This window comes from Typopeltis vanoorti, chromosome 11 (assembly GCF_054136105.1).
Source record: "Typopeltis vanoorti isolate ZY-2024b chromosome 11, IOZ_Tvanoo_1.0, whole genome shotgun sequence".
NCBI lineage: Eukaryota > Metazoa > Arthropoda > Arachnida > Uropygi > Thelyphonidae > Typopeltis > Typopeltis vanoorti.
Genome location: NC_143559.1, coordinates 72,031,497 through 72,049,406, shown reverse-complemented (window position 1 = coordinate 72,049,406; position 17,910 = coordinate 72,031,497). Strand labels below are relative to the sequence as shown.

Below are 17,910 nucleotides of genomic sequence, written 5' to 3'. Positions count from 1 at the left end.
TCTCTCAGCCGATCCTCAACTATCATTGTACAGTCCTGAAACCATCTTTGTCATCCGTCTTTGTATCCTTTCCACAGTTAATTTATCCCCTTCAAATCCTGGGGACCAAATCTGAGAACAATAGTCCAAGTGTGGTCTGATCAGAGACTTATACAACGGAATGATAACCCTCTTATCTCTGCAGGTCAGTGTCCTTCTCATAATAGCAGCAATCCTCTGTGTTACCTTCACCACCTTTGCAATATGTCCCCTAAACTTCAGGTTTCTATCAATCATCAACCCCAGATCTCTTGTCTCCCCTACTTCCTCCAGTATAACTCCTCCCATAGAGTATGCAGCATCCCATCGATGTTTCCCAAACCTCAAGACCTTACATTTTGCTGCATTAAACTGACACCCCCATTCATTTGCCCATCTATCTAGCTTATTTAAATCCTCTTGCAGGGCTACCACATCTGCGCTATTACTAATAATCCTTCCCAGCTTCGCATCATCCGCAAACAACTGAATATCCCCCTGCAATCCACTGGCTATGTCATTGATATAAAGGTTAAACAATATAGGTCCTAGTACCGAGCCCTGTGGGACCCCACTTGTAACCCTCTGCCTCCTGGAAACTGCTCCACCATACACAACTCTCTGATACCTATCAGACAGCCAATCCTGAATCCAGTTGACCAATCTGACATCCAGACCCATGTGCTGCAACTTAAATATCAGCTTATCATGTGGCACCCTGTCAAATGCCTTCGCCAAGTCTAAGAAAATTGCAGTATATGCCTTTCCCTCATCTAATGCTCTTGTAACTTTATTATAAAAGGCTAGCATATTGCTAAAACAAGAGCGTCCTTTCACAAATCCATGTTGATTCTCACAGATAACATTACCCTCATCTGCCCAATGCTGTACACGGTCCCTCACTACTTTCTCCAAGATCTTAACAACTACTGATGACACACAGACTGGCCTATAATTAGACACTTCCAGTCTGTTACCACCCTTATGCAATGGCACTATCTTACCTTCCTTCCATTCCCTGGGCACCTTTGCCAAAGCCAGACTTTCATTGTAAAGCCACGTTAAAGGTATTGTCAATTCACTAGCACATTCTCTCAAAACTCGTGGCGAAATACCATCCAGTCCCACAGCTTTACTGACATCCAGAGTACTCAGTATCTGAAACACACTCTCCTCCTGTACCTCCAGACCTCGTACCAGTCCTATCCCTCTAGCATTAAAACTGACTCCTCTAGGATGAAATACTCCAATAAAGTGTTCATTGAACAATTCCACTGTGTCCTCTGCATCAGTCACTCTATTCCCATTTTTATCCCACAATATCATTCTTCCACAGTCATTTCTCCTCCTACTGGCCACATAGCTAAAAAATTCCCTAGGATTTTCTTTGGATCTTAGGGCCAATCTCCTCTCATATTCCAGTTTCGCTTTCCTTACCACACGAGTCACTCTTCTGGCCTGTGTCTTATATTCTTCACCCATCCTCTCTTCACCTGTCTCCTTATATCTCTTCCATAGCCTCTTTTTCACATGCAGTTCCTGTTTAATGTTGTTTGTCATCCACTTTACTCCAAATTGCACCCTCTTCTTCACTCGTGGTATACAACTTACCATTGCTGATAACAAATATTCTTTCACAATTTCCCACGCACTGGTGATATCCCGGCCGTCCAATTCCTCCCTCCATGAAACTTCCCGAAGTTGACGTCTAAGACTATTATAATCACCTGCCTTATAATTCCACATAAGTTCCCGTCTCTTTGATACTCCTGCATGTCTATTCATTTTCCATGTCAACACCATATGGTCACTCTCTCCAACTGGTGGGAGAGACGTCAACTCAGTTATTATCAACTCTTCTGATGCTATAACCAAATCCAAAATTTTTGAACCTCTTGTTCCCTCTGTTACATGTTGCCTAAGACATTTGTCCCTCAAGAATTCTAGAAATTCCATTCCCCTATTGTTACATGCATGTTCCTCTCTCCAATTTATACTACTGAAGTTAAAATAATATAATATGAAATAACTGTTTTATTTGTTTTAATTTAAAGTTTGCATAATGTTCATTTTTCTTATTTTGTTAATATTTTTAGATAACTTCAATGTTTTGTCACTTGATAGCAAGGATAATCCATTTAAGTAAGTTTCTTAGATTTAATTAAAAGTTTTTAAGTTTATTCTGAAGCGAAGATAATAGCTTCAGTTTTATACCAACTTGAATAACTATATGGTAAAATTTTCTGTTCTAGGCTTTTTTATTTTAAACTGCTTATTCTTTGAATTTTTACCAATTTTTTAAAAATTAATATTCATCTGTTCATATCGAAAACAAAATATTGCAAGTGTTCTGTGTTTATCCATCACAATCACTAAAGAGTACAGATGATAAGGAAAGAATGAAAATAAGTACTTGTGATAAAATCAATAATATTAACTAATAGTCTAATTAATCTCAAACACTTACACAAATAATCTACGTAATATCCTATACCCTCAGTGTATAGGATATTATGAGATAGTACTATATGAAAAGTATACATCGTTATTGACTTCCTGTTGACAGTTTTCCTCTTCCAGATTAATCTGTTATCTCTTGGTACTCCGATATTGTCAGAGCTTATATTTCAGTTTTATAAGATATTTCTTACTACATCAATCCACCCAGATCATTGGTAAATGTATGTCTGTTTAAACGTGTTATTTATTATCTTTACTATTCTACACGTTTTTTCTGTATATTTTCCTTTCTTACTCTACTTCCTCTATCTTACTATTGTTTATCCACCTTCTGTATTTACTAGTCGTATGCCTAAGAACACTGAAAATTTATTTATTGAGACTGCACCATCAGTATATCCATATCAGCATAAGACTAAATAAAACGTCCGGTAGATCTCCCTCTCTCTTACGAGTGAAATTTCCTTTAACAAAATTTAATTTAACAGTTGTGGTTCGTAAGTAACTAAACTATGCTTTTATTGCCTTGTTTCCTAGTCACAAGTCCGATTATTTTTAGAAACAGTGCAGTTGTATAATAAAGAATCAGGCAGCACTCTTTTAACAAATACTTAAAACTCATTTATTTACATATTATACATGAATTAAACAACAGGGAGATGGCTTTCTCTATCCATTTTTAAAATCTTTAGCATGAAATTAGAACCCTTTTATTTTAACACTAAATAATCTTTTTAACTCAAAAACTTATTTACTCTCTGCTTACAATTTCAATTTATTAAACTTCTAATATACTTGCAAAGAGGTTAGCTAACTCTCTGTTAAGTTATGTTTACAAATTTGATATCATCTTCCAAAATGCCAATTGATTCTCTTAAGGACACTACTTATTACTATTAAACAAATTCTTAAAAGTCCGTCTATAACATATTATAAGAGGAATTGTACAAAAGTAAGTAACTTACAAAGGCTCTGTATCGCACATTCAGTCAAAAGTCTTTCACTACAGTCTTATGGCATCTAAGATTTCGGGCTTCCTTCAGGAATGGCTGGCATCAGCTGTATCTTGTCGGGAAAATAGTGGGCTGTGGACTGCGAGCTGTGGTACTTGTACAGCTCCGGCAAAAGGTTGTTCTCCCACAGCGAAAAGAACTTCTGAGCGAAGCTGCTCCAGGAATTTACATCAGCCTTTGGCTTGCACTCGCCGTAATGCCTGGATACTGGCTCCTCTATCTTGCTGTCTCCAATAGCTCAAACTGCTGCCTCCAATAACTGAAACTGCTGCCTTTTCACTCTCAAATGGAATCCCTCTCTCTTCTCGGCGACCTGGAAGACCCCCCCCCCACCTGCTCGGCTCTGTCCCTTTTTATTATGCCTTCTCTGAGACCTTGCATGAAGGGTTGTTACCCCATAAGAATTTGGCATGACTCTTTCATTTTCTTTTAAGTTCAACCCGCTCTTTGTTCTCGTCCGTGCATTCTTTTGATCGTAAGTTGCCAGCCAGCGAAAAGTTGTTTGACCCTTTTAGACTGACTTTGGAGGTGTTTATGCGCAGAGCTTGTAAGCACATTCTCAAACACAAAAGTCGTAAACAACCTTTCTTATCCCCTCATAGAGATCTATTACGCAATGTTCCGGCGGCAAAACATTGCCTTTATTTTTAACACTCTAAAATATTCTTGTTAAAAAAATAGTATATACAGTTAATTTCCAAAGGGTTATTTACAATAGCCTTTTGGAAATAAATAGTAAGTAATAAAATTTTTGGCATGATAGCTTTCTCATTAAGAACAAAATAAGGTAGTAATTAGAAGATTTTTGAATGAGATAGAGTTGATCACAACCGACTGTAACATTTTCACTTGCTATATTTAGCTTTGCTTTTGATTTCTAATCAAAAGCCATTGTTTTTCTGAACTGTTTATTACTTCATTTTTTTCAGCCAAATGAAGAATTCTAACCACCCCCCTCAAAAAAAAATTTTTTTTTTCCACTGCCTCAAAATGAAAATACAATTAATGGATATTGTGCCCAATCTGCTATGAAATATTTATTAAACCCATTCACTAGCTATTAAACATGCAGAGGAAATTAGGATTGTTTGATAATTTTAAAAGTGAATAAAAATTGATGAAAATAAATTACAAACAATAGTTTGATGGGTTTTTTTTTCCTATTGTTATTTTTTTGTCAACTAAAAACTAAACTTCCTTAAACTGATTATTTTTGATTATTTTTCTTGCTGCAATATTCATGTTAGCCTAAACCAAAGATGTCCAAAACACTGCCCACGGGCTGCATGTGGTGTGATTTTGTGCAGCCCACCTGTTGGTTTTGATTTTCATGAGCGAATAAATAAAATAATTTGAATTGAATGTGTATTATATATTTTAATTCTATGACTAATCGATAATCTCAATGTTGGAAATTTTATTTGGTGTTTTTGCATCACTATATATGTGTTTTTCAAATATTAGACGTGTCAAAGAAGTGTTCTTACACTGTTTTGTTCCAACACGCATACTCCAGGCACTCACGGGGAACATGAACTCGCAATTAGTGTTGTTCGTTTGTTAAGCTATTGAGGTTGTGTCTCTGGTGCTCACCAAATTACTAGATACACATTGTGATGTGGCCCTTGGATAAATCTTTTTTTTTTTAATGCAGTCCTCAGATTACAGGTTTGGACAGCCATGGCTTAAACTAATGTTTTCTGTCAATTTTTTTAAGAGCTGTTTTTACAGTATTATAAATTTTGAAGCAAATTTTGTGCCATTCAAAGTAACTGCAAATGAAAGGTACTTGGCTTAGAAATCAATATTTATCTTTCCTTCCTTATTAAATGTATTTCGAATTTGGGTTCTATCAGATAACATAATGAGAAACTGTTACAAACATTACCAAGATAATAAGCCGAAAGGCTATTTTACCTGCGAATTTCTTAATTAAGAGGGAGATGTTAAATATTAATAAATATAAATATTTATACATCTCTTAGGAGCTGGGTTTTACATTATGAAAGAATATTAAAGTTAGTGAGGGAGCTTGCTCCACCTTTGCATGGAGTCGCCATGGTGTTGTACTATCCAAGTGATCATTTACACTTGGTTCTGCCAATAGTTTTTTTCAGCATTGAAACTCTATGGATGTCGGTGGATTTCGACCCTAGTTTCGTACCCGGCTATAAAATAAAACAGGATTTAACATTTCCCTCTTAATTAACAAATTCGCTGGTAAAATAGCCTTTCAGCTTATTATCTTGGTAGTTAACAATATTTAACAATATATAGTACACCACTTCGGCAATTCGATAGTAGAGGTATGTAAGTTTCTGTTCACTTAAAACCTTGATATTCCAGGTCTACCTACTCACTGATGAGACCTCAAAGGTTGAAACCAGTCTGGGTAGTGACCTCTTCTCATAATGTAAAACACTATTTATACATCTCTTAGGAGCTGGGTTTTACATTATGAAAGAATATTAAAGTTAGTGAGGGAGCTTGCTCCACCTTTGCATGGAGTCTCCCTGGTGTTGTACTATCCAAGTGATCATTTACACTTGGTTCTGCCAATAGTTTTTTCGGCATTGAAACTATGGATGTCGATGGATTTCGACTCGAGTTTCGTACCCGGCTATAAAATAAAATGGGACTTAGCATCTCCCTCTTAATGTTAGAAACATTTTTTCATCTAAGATATAATGTTTAAAATGTTAATTTGGATAATTCCATCAGAAATAACTTGTATACATTCTAATAAATTATGGAGACAACTACTTTGTTATACTAATAACTTCAGTTTAATATAAACCAAAATAATTACCTGACATTTTGACCTTCATGTTAAGTTTTCATCTGGAATATTGGAGTGTGTGTGTGTGTGTGTGTGTGTGTGTGTGTGTGTGTGTGTGTGTGTGTGTGTGTGTGTGTGTGTGTGTGTGTGTGTGTTTGATGGAACGGGATTTACTTGGCTATATGACATAAAGAAATTTAATGACTGGAAGCTGACAGATACCAAAATGGGGGGGGAAACTGTTCATTATTTGAATGCATAATATGAAAAGAGAAATACAAGAATATACATTACAAGAGAAATAACAGCTATAAATTAACTTGCAAATGTATTGCTGACATTTGAGGACATTCTGGATGCCATAGTTTCATTGGGCACATTCATGAGATCATGCCTACACAAAATTGTAATAAAAATTGTATTATAATTTTAATTGTAATGTGTACATTACAATACTCATAGTATCCTAAAGGCATATTAATTTGTATAACTTATCACTATTGGCCTGAACTCTGGTGGTAGTGGTGGTTGGGGAAAAACCCTTATTAGATCAAAGCAGTTCCTGTTATTTCTTTGTCTAGAAATTACTAACAGATCAAGTAACAAAAGTTAGGATAGAGATTACTCACAGATAAATTAGCACAAATGCTATTGATGGCTAGTATAAGAAATAAGAGCTGAAATTATTGCTGAGTTCTAAAGTAAGGGTTTGCCGAAGAACTTGAAACAGACATTATGTGGACTAGATGTGTGCCATCCATATTCTTGAGCTTTTTAGCCACCATTATTGTTTAGATTAGGATGGGTGATCAAAATTTCACTGACTTCCTTAAATTTGCATTCATACCAAGTTTTTGTGTTATGTAAAGAACAGGTACCTTTCCAATCAATTTAGTGTAGGATATTAATAGCATGATCTGAGAGGCTCAGTTTATGAAAATTGTTAAATATGATTTGTTGTTCATATTCTTTTTTTATGGATTGTAATTGTGCATCTAGTTTCATGAATATAAGGTAAGTTGGAGTTGTAGCACTGGATTCAATATACCCCCAGAGTAAGTTTTGTGTGTGTGTAGAGGGGGCGATCCTTGGAGGGGTTGAATATGTTTTTCATTTTAAAGGTGGTTTAAAAGTAGCATAAGGTAATAATGGTGTAGCATTCTACTTATTTTATTGATATACGATATTTAATATATGGAATAGCTGTGGTTTTACTGTAATCTATATTATTTCCATTTTTAAGCATAGTTTTTGAAGAACTGTATTATATTGATATTTTGTTTATAGGATTGTTTATAAACATACTGCTAATAATTTTTTATTCTTGTTTAAGAGCTTGCTCATTAGAGCAATTTCTTATCACTCTGTTTTTGAGAATATTAATGACTTAGTTTTTGTGAAGGGTGGTGGTAAGAGTTAGCATGTATATATTGGGCAATATGTGTAATCTTGCGATAAACAGTGAAGGATCGACTTGCTTGAGGGAATGTGTGACAAATGTATCCAGGAAAGGAAGTGAGTTCTGGGTTTCAGTTGTAAATTGTCTGCATTTGTGTTGTTTGTTCAACTGGCTGAAGAAGGGGTTTATAGTTTGGTAGCATGTAGCTAGATAATGAAAACATCTTCAATGTGTTTAAGCCAAACTGCAGGTTTAAAAGTAAATAAATCTTGTGCATGTTATTCAAAAAGCCTCCATATAAAAATTAGCTATAGGGGATGGGTAGTAGTGAGTCCATGGCTGTACTTTATTTTTATGGATTAAAATTATTTTGTCACATAAAGTAACTTCAACTTACTACATGGGGAAAGAGAGCCATAACATCAACAGAAATTTCTTCTGTAAGATAAGAATTATCATTGATTGCAACATTTGTGAAAAGGACAGAAACTTCAAAACTGACTAATAAATCATCTTTGCATTGTTTTCAATTTTGCTTATGAAGTCTTGTGTATTTTTTTATATAAGAGAGGAAATGACATAACTCCTTGAGTGTTATCACTGGTTTCTTGGCTAGGTGATAATTGGGTTGCCCATACCTTCAACTATGTTCAAAGCAGAGCATTATATTTTTGTGCTTTAGGAATAGCATAAATTCAAGTAGAGTTGCACATCATGTGGTAATAGTTTTTTTAACAGTGATAGACTTAAGTAATTTAAGCTTTCTTTTTAATCCTATTAGTTGCATTGTAGTTCACAAGTTAATAAGTATTGCTATCAGAGACTAATTGATTCATTTGATGAAGGTAAGTTGATCCATTTTGAACAACCTTAGCGTTACCTTTGTCAGCCGTTGTATGATACCCATATCCTTATTAGTTTTTAGTGACATTTTGGCTGCTAATTCTGTTTTGATGAGATTGCTACATATTGCTTTGGTGTTATTCAAAATATTACAAGTTTCTAAATGAATTTTATCATTTAAAAGCGAAATTTATGCCTTTATTAAATAGCAAAAGTTCATTATTTAAGGAGTGGCTGCACAGGCAGTTAGCTGCTCCTAAAGTTATTCACTGGAGAAGAAAAATTCTGATTGGTTATGTTTGTATGGTTGTTGTTCAAAACAATGGTCCTTCATAAATAATGGCTATAACAAAAATACCATGAATAAAATTCTTCACAGAAATACTTACATGGAAATATAGAGTATAGTAAAACCATAGCTGTTCCATACATTAAAATGTTATAAGATAAAATAGAATACTACATCATTACAACCTTAATGCTAATTTTAAATCACTTATATAAAAACATTATCATTCAACTTCTTCAAGGGAGATCTCCAAAGATCTCCCTTGAAGAAGTTGAATGATAATGAGATTAAAAAAAAAATTCATGTAAAAAAATATTGTATAATAAATTTTTCCCTGCAAAAGCTTTGCACCATAGACAAACCAGTACTATTAGTCCTTCTTGCATGCTTCTAGTATAGTCAACTTTATGAAACCTCCTAATAATTATGACATTATTAGCACCATAATTCATTCACTTTCTTAATAAACAGCATATTTTCACTAGTCATTTTTAAATATGATTGCAGTATGTAGATTTCATCATCAAATTCCTGATATGTACTATCAAGGAGATTATAAGATACTATGATGGTACTACATGAAAAGTTTACATTATTACTATTGAAATTTTATATTATCGACAGTTTTCCTCTAAATTGGTTTATCTTCCTGGACTCCAATGTCAATTCTGATATTTCAGTTTTCAAACTGCGTCAATCCACTTACATCTTGGTCCTTCTGGATCTTTTCCCTACCATCTTGTCATCAGATATCTACTTGACTGTAATCTTTCCTCTCCTGTTCTGTTTAAATAACCATACCACCTGATATTAGCTCTGTTCACCCATTCCTGAATGTCAAAGAAATTTCAGTTCAGGTTTTTCTGATTGAGAACGGTGGTTGACAATTTTATTGTCAAGTTTTCTTCTTAATAATCATTTCTAATATGATTCTGCCATTGATGCATCTGTTCACTCCCTAATTTTTTTTCAGAACTATCATGTCTGTAGTCTCCAGTCTTTCAACTTACTTCTAACCCAGCTCTCAGATTCCTAAGTTGAAACTAACTCAAACACTATCTTTTATAGTGCTAGTCGAACGTTTAGATTAATTTTCCTTTTATTCCATATAAATTTATTCACTTGACTCCCTGCCTTACCAGCTTTGTGAATTCTGTTTAATTTGCTATATTCACTGAAAGCTTTGACTATTTAAATGACTTAAATGTTTTACTTGTTTTATATGCTCTTATGCCGGTCTGGTTGGCCGACCACCATCACCAGTATTTTCTGTGAAAATACTGGTGATGGTGGTGGGTGGTAGATGGCATTGGTGTAGATGATGATGGTAGTTGCGGTTTCATTGTAGTTAATGGATTGAGTGGTGGAGACAGAGAGCTATAGAGTAGGTGCACTCTCTCGATGAGTCTTTGGAATCCTTGGAGGGATCACGTAATAATCATAATAACGATTGCTTCTCCATTCAGAATGTAGTTGAAGTTTTCTTTGTCTTTGCATTTCATAAGTGTTTGGCATTTTTGGTTGCTGATTTTCATGCCTGATTTTCAAGTAGACTAATGTGGGCAAATATGAGAATGGGGAACTGGACAATGAGACTTATTTGTGCCTATGGTCCCACAGAAGGTTCTACTAAGGTAGAAGTGGAGGAATTTTTTGAGGCTTTAGAAAAAGCAACTGACACAATGAAAAATGAAAAGTTGGTCCTTGTTGGGATCTAAATAGCAGAGTAGGAAATGATTATGAGACATACAAAAATATTTTGGGAAAATTTGGAGAAAAGAGCAAAGCTAATAATAATGGCAAATATCTGTTGGATTTCTGCTCAGGATATGGAGTTATTACTAACACCATGTTCCAACATAAAAATGTGCACAAATTCACATGGAGAGAAGGGCTAGGAATAAGAAAAGTCTCATTGACTATGTTATTGTTGATAGTGATGTTTTCTCCCTGGTGCAGGACACCAGACTATACAGAGGATTTGAAATAGGAAGTGATCACTGTTTAGTCTTGAGCAGGATAAAATTGAATTTCATATTGAAAAGAATAACATGTAAGAAAGTTTTAAAGCGAATAAAAGTTGAGCAGCTCTCAGATGTGAGCTGTAGACTAAAATACACAAAGATTATTGAAGAAAAAATGGAAGAGTTTGAGAACAGGAATCAAACCGTGGAGATTCAGTGGCAAACTCTGAAGAAAACATTGATTGATTCTGCCAGAGAGGCATGTGGTGAGGTTGTCTGTAAGGTTAAAAAAATCAGAACTCCCTGGTGGACACAGGAAGTTAAAGAGGCAGCGAAGGAAAAGAAGAAAGCATACCAAAAGTTCCTGTCAAATAAGTCAGCTTGTGCTCTTAGAGAATATAGAGACAAATGCAAGAATGCTAAACAGTGTGTAAAACTAGCTAAACAAAAGTCACGGGAGGACTTTGGCAAGAATATAGAAAATAAATATCAAGAAGGTGGCAAAATATTCTGGAGGTTGTTGAAGAAGCTTAAGAATGGAGGAAAGAGTGCTATAAAAGGAATTAGAGATGAAGGTGACATGAAAACGGGAGAAAAAGATATCCTTGAAGTATGGAGTAATTACTTTGAAAAACTGCTAAATGAAACAAGCAGTGATGACAGCACAGTGGTAAAAAACACTGACCAGGCATGCAGTCAGGAATACATATCCATACTTGAAGTAGAAAAAGCCATCAAAGGCTTGAAATGTGGAAAGGCAGCAGGAGTAGATGATATTCGACCAGAAATGCTGAAGTATGGTGGTATAAGAGTCTTACAGTGGCTGCACTGCATAGTTCAGAAAGCCTGGACAGAGGGACGAATTCCCGATGATTGGAGTAGAGCTCTCATAGAACCCATATATAAAAAGGGAAATGAAACTGCATGTGAGAATTACAGAGGTATTTCCCTACTGAGTGTTCCTGGCAAGATCTATGCAAATATACTTGAGAAACGGTTGAGAAGAATTGTGGAAGAAAAGCTTGGTGAAGAACAAGCTGGATTCAGGCCAAATAGAGGCTGTCAGGATCAGATCTTCACTTTACGACGAATAGTCGAGAAAGCATTGGAATATAACAAAGATCTGTATTTAAGTTTTGTCGATCTGGAAAAGGCATATGACAAGGTGCCAAGAGAGAAGCTATTCAATACGCTGTAGTTATATGGTGTCAATGGGGCATTATATCAAGCAATACTCAGTCTTTCTTTGAGTTGTAAGTCAGCAGTTAGAATTGAAGGAAGTACAGGAAGATGGTTTAATGTTAAATCTGGTGTGAGACAGGGATGTACATTATCCCCTCTGTTATTCGTTATCTATATGGATCACATTATGAAGGAAAGTGGTATTAAACATGATATCAAAATTGGAGATGTTAATGTCAGCTCTTTGCTTTATGCGGATGATGTTATACTTCTAAATAAATCCGCTACAAGTCTGCAAGATTCTTTGACTAAATTGAATAGCTGTTGTAATAGATATGGTAAAATAGGCAGAATCATTGAAAATGTCAACTGTGTTGTGAATGGAGAACCTGTGGAACAAGTAAAACACTTCAGCTATTTAGGCACGATTTTTACTGAAGATGGTAAATTAAATATAGAAATAGACAACAGAATCAGCAAAGCTGGTATGGTGGGAAGTCAATTGAATAAATTCATATGGAATAAGAGAGAAATTAGTCGGAACACTAAATTAGCTGTATATAAGACAGTGTTCAAACCAGTTTTAATTTATGGATCTGAGAGCTAGGTCAGAAGTAAAACACTTGACCAAAGACTAGAGACCACAGATATGAGAGTCCTGAGAAAGGTTATAGGCGTGAACAGATGGCATCAATGGCAGTATCATATTAAAAACGAGGATATTAGGAAAGAACTTGACATTGTCAGCATCCAGGAATGCGTTAGCAGGGCTAATCTCAGGTGGTATGGTCACTTAAACAGAATGGGTGAAGAAAGATTAGCAAAACAAGTGTTCTCTGCCAGGTTGGCAGCAAAACGACCCAGAGGAAGACCAAGATATAGGTGGAATGATACGGTACAAAGTGCTTTAGACGATAGAAATATAAGATCTGATAATGTTGGAGTGTTGACAAGTAACAGACTGATTTGGAGGAAAATTGTAGATAGGAAATTAATAATGATGTAATTTTTTCATGTAGTACTATCATATCCTGTACACCCCTTGAGGGTACATGGCAGGAATTTGATGATGATGATTTTCATGCCACATTTGTTAACAGATATTCAATTTAATAAAATAATCCTTCAATGGGTTTATTTTGATGTTAAGGATTTATTTTTGGAATATAACATCTGCATAAAGTTAAGGGCTCCAATTAATATCTCCAATTTTGATATCAGGTTTAATGCCACTTTCATAATATTGTTTTATATAGATGAAGAATAATAGTGGAAATAATGTTCTCCCTTGTCACACCTAATATTACATCAGTCTTCCTGGTATTAAACCTGATATCAAAATTGGAGATATTAATCTGAGCTCTTCATTTTATGCAGATATTATATTCAGTCAGCAGTTAGATTAATAACTTATAGGCTGTGTGCCACTGAGCACAATGTCCCATTTACACCATAATCATCGTGCATATCAAGGATTTAAGCGTAGTGTGGCCTGTTCCGGCCTTAGAAGTCATCGCTGAATTGTTTAAGAGGACGTCCTGGTTTTCTTTTTTCCTAATAACTTGTACTTTAGGGGTTGTTTTGGTAATCTTTCTATTTTCATTCTTTGAATGTGTTCCATCCATTTATGTTTATATTTTTTAATTTTTTTTATTACTGATTTTTATTTTTTTCATTACTTGGTTTAGTTCTTTCATAATTTTTTCGTTTCTTTTGTGATCAAATAGAATATACTTTGCAGTTTTTCTCATAAACTTCATTTTTGCAGTTATTAATCTTAGTTTGTCTGTTTGTTTTATTGTCCAGATTTCACTTCCATACAATAAGACTGGTAGGGCTAATGTATTGTATACTTTTAGTCTGGTTTGTTTTTGAACTAGGTTTGGTGGTTTAAATATAGAGTTAATTACACCTGTTATTTTTAAATATTTTGCAATTTTTACGTTTATATCTTTTTCATTTTCATATGTGATCATACATCCTAGGTAGTTAAATGAATTCACCTGTTCTTGTTATCTATTACTGTCTTAGTTCTTGCTGGATCTTGTCCTTTAAAGGTCATAGTTTTTGATTTTTCTGTTGATATTATCATACCATAAATTTTGGCTATCTCATTTAGATCTAAAATAGCTTTCTGTAAGTTATCTTCAGAATTTATAATTATTATTTGGTTGTCGGCAAAAAGAAGAGTGTTTATGTTCACAGTAGAGAAAGTTTAATACCTTGATGGAAATTTTTATTCCATTTTATTATTATTTCATTTAAGTAAACATTAAAAAGAGTTGCTGAGAGGGGACATCCCTGTCGGACCCCCTTGGTTTATCTCTCTCGTGTATGATTACTCATGATTTAATCTTATTTGTATTTGATTATTTTCATATATACTTATGATAGCTTTTAGGATGTTATTTGGTATTTGTCTTTTATTTAATATGTTAAATAAAATGCTTCTTTTAACTTCGTGAAATGCTTTTTCAAAGTCAATAAATGCAATATGTGAGTTTCTAAATTGTATTCTCTTCTTTTCTCTATTATTAATTTTAGGCAAAAGGCTGGGTCTATACATAATCGTCCTTTTCTAAACCCATTCTGTACTTCTAAAATAAAGTTTTCGGAATATTTCATTAGTTTGCTATTTAAAATGCTGCTATATATTTTGTAACAGGAATTTAGTATACGTATACCTCTATAGTTTTTTAGGGTCATCTATATTACCTTTTTTAAAGATAGGAATCACAATTGCTTTTTTCCATTCTATTGTGGGGGGGGGGGTTACCAGTTGTATAAATTTTATTTAAAAATAATAGGAGTCTTTCTTTGAATCTTGTTCCTGCATATTTATATAGTTCTAAATCTAGCTTATCTTCTCTAGGTGATTTTCCGTTTCTTGTTTCTCTCAGGCTGATTTCTAATTCTTCTTTAGTTATTTCATTTTCATTAAGTGTTTGCCAGTTGTCTTTTTAAAATATTTGTCTGTCCACATTTCTGTGTAGAAATTTAGAAATTCTTCTAATTTCAATTCGATGTTTAATTTTATGTTTTCTATAGTATCTGCATTTAGGAGTTTCAAAATCTTATATACATTGGGTCTTATTTTATATAAATCATGTTCTAAATTAGAAACTAATTTGTTCCATGATTCTCCGTCTTTTTCTGACTTCTCTTTTAGCTATGGCTCTTCTTTTTTTATATTCTGTTTCATCTTCCAATCTTTTACTGCTTAACCATTTATGATAGGCTTCTTTTTTTCATTTTGATTATTTCTTGGGTTGTATCATCCCATATATTCAGTTTTTTCTTTTTATTGAATTTTTTGGTCTTTCCTAAGCTTTCATTTGCTGCTGCATTTAGTATCATTTTTATATTAAGCCATTCTATTTCTGTTTCTTCATTTTGTTTTATTTTATCTAGATATTGGTTAATTCTTTGTTCATATAGCCATTGCATATTTGTGTCAATTAATTATCTAGTTTTATAAACCAATATTTTAAATTTTCTTTCTGTTCTTGTTACTTGTAGCCATTTAGGTGGTAATCTTAATTTTACTTTAACAAGGAAGTGGTCACTGCTCATTTCATATCCTCTCTGAACTCTAACCTCTAACAAAAACTTTGTCTTTTCATTTAAGATAAAATAATCTAATATTGATTTCCATCCTCTTGCTGCCCAATTATATTTATGTATATCTTTATGTTTATAGAAATAATTCATTTATTTTTAGGTTATTATAAACTACAAAGTTAATCGATTTTTTACCATTCCTGTTTAGAGTATGTTCTCCATATATTCCTATATTATTATTAATTTTCGTGTTTCCGATTCTTGCATTTAAGTCTCCTGCTAAAATTACATAATCATTTTTATTTTTATTATATATATTTTGTAGCTGATCATAAAATTCAATATTATCCTGTTCTCTTCCTTCTTCTGGGGCATATAAACCAATTATTGTTAAATAACCTCTATTTTTATTCTAGCTTCTATTTCTTTCATTCCATATTTTATAATGTTTTAACTGTTTTGAAAGGGAGTTATGAATCCAATCATGACTCCCGCTTGTGCTCTTTGGTCTCTGTCAACTCCACTGTATATCACATTAAAATTTTTGGTTCTCATGGTTCCTTTTAATTTCTTTTTTTGTTTCAGTGATTACTGCTATTTTAAAATTTCTTTCATTTAATATTTGGTCTAATTCTATTTCTTTTTATATTCTATTCCTCTTACATTGCTATATGTTTTATATTTTGTCGTTTCCATTTTTGTTTTACCTTTTCCATTCCAGGGTTGTTTTTCATAGATTCATTTAGGTTACCTTTTTCTGTCAGCTTAAAAGTACAATTATGTTCTCCATGTCAGGTGACTAGCCTGACGATGGAATAGTTCAGACTAGCCTTCTTCCAAATTTAAACCCAAAAGGAGGAATAGGGTATAATGAAGGGGAAAGAGTAGATTATAGGAGAATAGAATAGAATTATAGTAAAGGTTTATAGAGGGGACATAGTTGTAAGGCCAGAAATGGAAAGAGCCCCATGGCCCTTGAGTACTCTAATAGCATAAGGGTCATAAAATAAGAGTTGGCTTAATAAGCCATATAAGAAAGATTAAAGTGAGTGGATCTTCCTCAAAGTAGAAGAAGAAGAGGATAGATCCAGCTAGGGGCCAATGGGAGTGCCACTTCCCTTACAATCAAGATGATTGCCCTGTTGGTCCACGAGTCCTTATTCAGTATATTCAGACCACCACACACACACCCACACACACACATGGTGGGCTCTCCCTATCTGCCACCCAGGGGACACGCTCATGTTTGCTGTTTTATGTTAGCGTGCGCATCCACTAAAACATTCGTTAGCCGAGTCTGAAAAACAGCAAAAAAATCTTCGTGAGCCGAAAAATTCGTTAGCAGGATCACTCGTTATCTGAGGTATCACTGTACGTCTAACATTCCAAGATGCGGTTGTGACTTTCATTTATTTGTCTGTTTTTGCAATCCTTTTGCAAATTTCTTTGGAAGCGTAAGTAATAATAATTCCCCTACAGTGGTTGTTAGTCAGAATGAGGCAAGTCTAGTAAAAACAAAATTAGGTGAGATTGCCACCTGGACCGGTATATTGTCATTGGAATTATTCTTTTTAGAAAGGGTTTGGAAATCTGTAGTACACTTGTACCCTGGACAGGCTAAGGATTTTTGTTTTTACTTTGATTTTCACCACCACCACCTCAGTATATCTGGAGTGGTGGTGAATCTACACTTTGCAATGAGCAGCATGGTTTTACTAAGGGAAAGTCATGTTTGAGCAGTTTATTTTATGCTTCTGTTGAACTAGACCAGGGAATAGATACACTGTGATACTATTGGATTTTGCTAAGGCATTTGATAAGATACAGCATGGAAGACTGTTGGAGAATATGGGATTGGATTATAAAATATTAACATGGATAAGAGGATGGCTGATTGACAGATATCAGATGGTAGTATATGGAGGATGCGAGCCTGCGAGATTTAGGGTGACCAGTGGTGTATCCCAAGGATCAGTCTTTGGTTTATTGTCATTAATGTCTTTACATTAATGACATTGGGAAAAATTTGACAGGAGACATACAGCTATTGCTGATGATGCATAGATAGGTAGGGTAATTAGAATGTAGCTGATATGTAGTTCTTGCAGAATGATTTGAATAAACTGGAATTGTGGGCATGTGAAAATGGCTGTCAGTTAAATGTTAGTAAATGTAAAGTCATGCACTTTGGTGTGAAGAGATATCCAATGTTAAGTATATTGGTGGGATTATGCTAGAAGAAATTGATCAGACTAAAGATCTTGAAGTTTTAGTAGATAGGAAGTTGAAGTTCAAGGATCATATAGCAAAAATTACAAATACGACTCGAGGATAATTGCATTGCTGTAACTTGATATGTAAAGATTAAGGAAGTTGTTTTGCCTCTGTACAAAGACCTTGAT

The 17,910-nt window shown here is 34.2% G+C and overlaps 1 protein-coding gene across 3 annotated transcripts in view; it reads left to right on the top strand.

Annotated features, from left to right (window-relative positions):
• The window catches only part of LOC150101723 (transmembrane protein 62-like), a 280,792-nt gene that overhangs the window by 73,629 nt on the left and 189,253 nt on the right, over positions 1-17,910 (top strand). For all 3 annotated transcript variants that reach the window (XM_090400377.1, XM_090400376.1, XM_090400378.1), the window contains exon 4: positions 2,115-2,160. In XM_090400377.1, the coding sequence (XP_090256503.1) occupies positions 2,115-2,160 (46 nt within the window). The remainder of the gene's footprint in view (positions 1-2,114; positions 2,161-17,910) is intronic.